Below are 5747 nucleotides of genomic sequence, written 5' to 3'. Positions count from 1 at the left end.
ATGTAAAAGATGTCACATGCCTTTGCTGTGCTGATGGGGCTTCTTCATGACTACATCAATTATGCTAAAGAGATCATGAAAATTGCCAGCGATGCCTGATCTGTATTCATGGACTATGAAACAAACTGTAAGTGTATAATTTGTAAAAACAAAATGTTAAAAGCTTGTCCTGTGTTGTTGTTTAGTGGAAATGGAGTTTACACTATATGAATAAATCTTAAATTATATCATAGCGAACATGTCTGTTCAGATGAAAATACTGGTCTCCCAGACTTGCAATGGAGGACAAAAATTAAAATATTAATAAATATATTTATTTTTCCAAAAATTAGCAGAGTTTGTAGGGTTTTTGAACAACACGGGGCAGAATAAATTAAGACCATTTTCATTTTTTGGTGAACTAACCCTTTAAAGAGCAGCCCTCCACGTCCATGAAAATTTGTGAGGTATGTGAATGTCATGTCTGTTTTAATGTTTCAGTAAAGTAGATGCTAAAGAGATCATGAAAATTGGCAGCGATGCCTGATCTGTATTCATGGACTATGAAACAAACTGTAAGTGTATAATTTGTAAAAAAACAATGTTAAAATCTTGTTCTGTGTTGTTGTTTAGTAGAAATGGGGTTTGCACTTTGTCATTCATACACATGCTCACATTCTTTCACACATATGTTTCTGATAAATGTTATAATATCAGTGTTAATGTTGTGGTTTAATTAACTGTCATGCCAGAATAGTTTGTAAAGAACTTAACTATTAACTAATTGTACAACTATTGTATAATAGTGTTTTTGTATAATATTTTTATACAATATATAAAATTTACCAAAAAAGTCAAATTTGATCTTAAAAGTTATATTCAACAAATGTTCAATGCTTCATTTATAAACTCTGTAGCTGTTAATGCCATACTTTTTTGCATTTCTTACATGCATGTTACTTTTGACTGTTTTCTCTTGTTTTAAATAAATATTTACCTTTTGATAGTCATTCTGTGTGTGTAAAAGTGATTTTAAAATGAACAAGATTTGTAGGTTTCATGTCTAGCTCGATTTGGGTTCATTTTAGCCAAGCAATGTAGTAATTTTAAACCATAAAAAAGCAACCCAGCATGCTGGGTCAAACATTATAACCCAACTTGTTGGCTTAAAACAACCCAGTGCTGGTTCGTCCCTTTTTGACCCAGCGCTGGGTTGCCAAAATAACCCAAATTGGGTTGTTTTTAACCCAGCAGTTTTTAGAGTGTAATGAAATATAACTCAACCAATACCAAAAGTAAATAGTATTAGTACTAAAAAGGTGCATTCACAAGCAGATCTACATCCAAATCCATATTAATTCTGTTCAGTACTTAACTATAATATAAAGTGTTATCAGTTCATTTTGTTTTAATCTCCCTGTCACTTTTTGGTCAATCGCATTGTGCATATTAAATTATTAGATTATATGAAAGGGCTGCAGCACCCCCCCAAAAAGACCCAAAAGGCTCAATCCAGCATTTGGGTTAAAAAAATAACTTAAACATTACTGTATATTTGTACTTTCTGACTAATCTGTGCTTCAGTGTCTGTAATTCCCTCTGTTTGTCAATCTGCTATAGTTGGTCACATTCCTGAACTAGATGGAAAAAAGGTTTATGAGATTGTTCGACCAATCAGATTACATGCACTACAAAAAAGAGATTTAAAGGTGAGTTCTCATCTACCCACCTCTACATTTCATTTGTAAATATTTTAATTAAACTAAATAATTTCTTTCCTTGCAGTCAAGACCTGACACAGTGAAATACGCTATGACACTAGGCGGTAGAGACATTGAAATGCATCTCCAGAAAAATAAGTAAGCTTGTCTCTCAGTTACTCCTTTGTCATCATTTGTGTGTGTGTGTATCTTGTGATATTTAAAATCTGCACGTTGCAATTTACAAAAGTTCCTCATTGCCATAGACAAACATCTGTGCGTATTAAAACTGCAGCTCCCACATTACACATTTTGATTTGTCAATTTTTTTGTGACTGATCTGAGAAATGTGTGTTGGTCAACAGTGGCATACTGACTAAAGACTATAGTGAAACTTACTACACTAAAGATGGGATGCTTGTCACAACCACACCTGAGGATCTGGTATGCTACAACTAGTATTACTAACATATGACATATATAACATACTGTTACAAGCTACAAGTTAATCAACTATAAATCATTATTGTGATATGATTCATAAAGTGAGAAATGTATTTAATACCCTTTTCTTCCACAGGATTTATGCTATTATCATGGGAAAATAGTAAATGACAGTAAGTCGTCGGTTAGCATGAGCACCTGCGATGGATTACGGTAGGGAAACACAATTTTAAAAGAGGTTTCTTTTGAACTTTTACAATGACATATTAAGTTGCTTTAACAAAAGTACACATAACATCTTTAAACAGTTTGTTTAAAATATTTAAAGTTATAAAAAATTTTCACCACAATCTCTACTGCTGTTTTTACACTAACTATTGCTACATACTGCAATGCCAGTTTGTTGCCTAAAGTGTGTTCTACGCTTTTCTGCAATTAAAGGAAGTTACAGTGTGACATGTGTTTTCTACTTAGATAAATGAGACGATAAATGGGCCCGAGCGTGGCACAGAGCGCTCACACTAGTCAAACGAACCGGGCTTTGGGGGTCAAACGCGCTCGGGCACGGTTCAAAATGCCTAGTGTGATGCCAATTGCCTTTATTTCTCTGTAAGGGCAGAGAAGACAGGGCAAAAGACCCTACAAATGACATTGTGCCCATTTTGTGAAATGTCTTCACAGAGGCTATTTCCAAACAGAGGAGCAGAGGTTTCTGATTGAGCCGTTGTCTCAGGATGGTGATGGTGACCATGCTGTCTCTAAGTATGAAGATGTAAATGAAGAGACGCCTAGGGTGTGTGGAGTCACCAACACTAGTTGGGACGAGAGTGAGGAAGGCGCTCCTCCACGCATTCTCAAAAGTCGTTCTCATTCCTCAGTAAGATTGTCTATTCATTTACTTTAGCATTACAAAAAGCAGCAAAGCACAATATGGTTAAAGTTTCACAAGAATTAACCACATTCAGGCTGGGTTGTCGTAAAGTTTCATTTGTTGTTCTGCAATGTTAAGGCGACAATCACAATAAATTGCAGAAGTCAAAAGTGCAAAAAAAAAATGTCGCAGATTAACCTAATCCTGTACATGTTGTAAAGTAGGCCAGGGTAGTTCATATTGTTTTCAAAATGATTTCACTGAAGAATTATTCTGTTGTCAGTTCTGTAATTTCAATCTATTTCTTTCCTCTTGATCAGGGGCCAACTTTTTTCCAGCAACAAAAATACATTGAGTTCTTCCTTGTGGCAGACAACAGAGAAGTAAGAACGGGAATCAATGCACAACCCCTTAACTGTCACCGTCCCGCCAACGGGATGCATAAATTTACTTCAATATATTACAATTAAATCCTAATCTAATCATAACAAACTATATATCGCTGGAAAGGTCTAAGACTCCTAAATAGACATTTTACCTCAGTTTGTTGTTAAAAAATTATGTAGGAACAGTAATAGATTAATTTATGACAAGAGTGCACCACAAAATATATAGATCATAACAGGAGTTCTGACCTTTGTCACAAAAATTATTTTTCGTTTCCTTTTTCCCTATAACATGTTTTAGTACTCATCATAAATTATATATCATTTTAAACCATTTTGAAATCGGACATTGCATTACCATGGAAATGGTACTTTACATTTTTTAGCAGTCTCCTCCCCCTTAGTGGGAGGAGTCATATTACAAAATGTATTACAGTCTTTTAGAATCAAAACGTTTTATAATCTTGACAAAATACATATCGTTGGAAAGGTCTTGAGTCACAAGATTCCATATTTGGTGGTTATTTTGTGATAGAAGTAATATTGAGAGAGAAATTTAAACATTTGTGACAGAAAAATTCATCCAAAAAAATTAAATGGAATTTGGGTGTCACCCAGTGGCTATTTTTGGTATAACGCCTAAACAAAATTGCATAGTAATCTCAATTTTTTTTATATCAACTTCAAATTTGGAACACAACTTATTTAGACATATGGCTTTAATTTTATAGCAATTTTGGATTAAAAACTTTGTAAAATAAAATTTTTGTAAAATATTTATTTTATATAAAATATAATAAAAATAGTACAGTACATTTTCTTTACAGTAAATATAAACTTCTTTATGGGGGGGGACAGTTAATAATGCAGCTTAACAGATCTATTTTATAGCAGATCTACATATTTTTGTGATCTCTGTGATTATCAGATGATATCTGACGTTCTAATACAAAAAACCCTCACTTGGTTAGAGCAACATATGTGGGATTTTGTGCTTGTTCAGCATTGCTGTTTTTATAGAATCAAACTGTTCTAAATTTCTCACAGTAAATTTAAAATCACTGATGCTAACAGATTTCAGAATGTGTGTCCAAATACCGTGTGACTAATGAGTGACAAAAAATTCATGATTCATTTTTTTTGTTTCCCCCTCAGTACAAGAAGATGGACAGCAATCTTGAGAAGCTGAGAAAGAGGATATTTGAGATCATCAATTACATAAATAATGTGAGTCAGTGATGACGTATATGCTATTAAAAAATTCCAGCATGCCAACATTTATGAATCATACAGGATATTACAACTAGGACCTGTGATAACAAGGATTCTTGAGTGTGATAATTAATCACATGACTAGATCTATGCCATCTACAGATCTTCTGATGAGTACTGGTTTAGTACTTTAGTTAAAACTATTGATGGTGACCAAATATGTTTTTGTCACACTAGTAAAAAACGTATATACAGTGGAGTCCAAAAAAACCCCCTCTGATTTAAACTCCATATTAAAGCTTGATTCAAAAGTGATTTAAAACAAAGGAACATAATGGCATAAAATTAGTAAAAAACATTTAAGATTCTGCATTTCTATAGGTTCTAGATTTATCAAATTTGTGACAAAGCCAATGACATCCTTGCTTCCACTGAAGCACACAAGATGCAAATCCTGCTGAATAACATGGCTCAAATTTTTCTACAAGCTCGCGAGTCAGTTTCATCCAAAAGGAGGGCATACAAAATACCAATTGTAACAACCTGTGATGGATATAGCGTAGGTCCCTCTATTGTATGTCAATTGAAAAAAAGTGTACTAAATGCATAGATGTACTAATTCTGTATTTGAGGAAATTAAAAAATTGTTGATTTTTTTACTTAATTTTTAATATAATTTGTCATTTAAAAAGGTATTCAATCAGAAAAAAAGTTGTTAATGGTTTCAGACTTTTGGACCCACTGTACACAATATACGAAGAGTTCATTTGCAAAAACCGATAACTCTATTTTTAGTTTTTTTTCAGAAATCACGTTTTTTTTAAAATTGTGCATTCCAAGTAATATCAATTAAACTGCAGTTGGGTTGTTTTGATTAAGTAATAATAACTTAAACAAATACAGGTAATTTACAAAATTAAAGCTGCAGTCCGTAACTTTTTTTGGTTAAAAATGATCCGAAATCAATATTTGAGCAAGTACATAACCAGCCAGTGTTCAAAACTATCACCTTACTTTAGTCCGATTCACAACTGTTAGCTTATAATAATGTTTTCTAATTTGAGTGGTACGGGTAGGTTTTAGCGGGAAATTCGAGCACGCTGCCGCGTCATTACGTCACGTCTGTAAACATAAAGAAGTTGTCCCGGCTACTAG

At 33.4% G+C, this 5747-nt stretch overlaps 1 protein-coding gene across 5 annotated transcripts in view; it reads left to right on the top strand.

Annotated features, from left to right (window-relative positions):
- Positions 1–5747, top strand: part of LOC107721555 (zinc metalloproteinase-disintegrin-like batroxstatin-1) — a 15428-nt gene that overhangs the window by 2938 nt on the left and 6743 nt on the right. For 2 of the 5 annotated variants that reach the window (XM_016529637.1, XM_016529636.1), the window contains 7 exons: positions 1600–1688; positions 1765–1838; positions 2045–2123; positions 2260–2336; positions 2805–3000; positions 3315–3377; positions 4536–4607. In XM_016529637.1, coding sequence (XP_016385123.1) covers positions 1600–1688; positions 1765–1838; positions 2045–2123; positions 2260–2336; positions 2805–3000; positions 3315–3377; positions 4536–4607 — 650 coding nt within the window. Of the gene's footprint in view, positions 1–8; positions 128–488; positions 555–1599; positions 1689–1764; positions 1839–2044; positions 2124–2259; positions 2337–2804; positions 3001–3314; positions 3378–4535; positions 4608–5747 lie in introns of those variants that run through there. The other 3 variants (XM_016529638.1, XM_016529639.1, XM_016529640.1) reach the window with 3 other exon arrangements.

This window comes from Sinocyclocheilus rhinocerous, unplaced genomic scaffold (assembly GCF_001515625.1).
Source record: "Sinocyclocheilus rhinocerous isolate Xijiao unplaced genomic scaffold, SAMN03320098_v1.1 scaffold1626, whole genome shotgun sequence".
In the NCBI taxonomy this organism is placed as follows: Eukaryota; Metazoa; Chordata; class Actinopteri; order Cypriniformes; family Cyprinidae; genus Sinocyclocheilus; species Sinocyclocheilus rhinocerous.
This window is presented reverse-complemented; position numbering and strand designations above follow the sequence as displayed.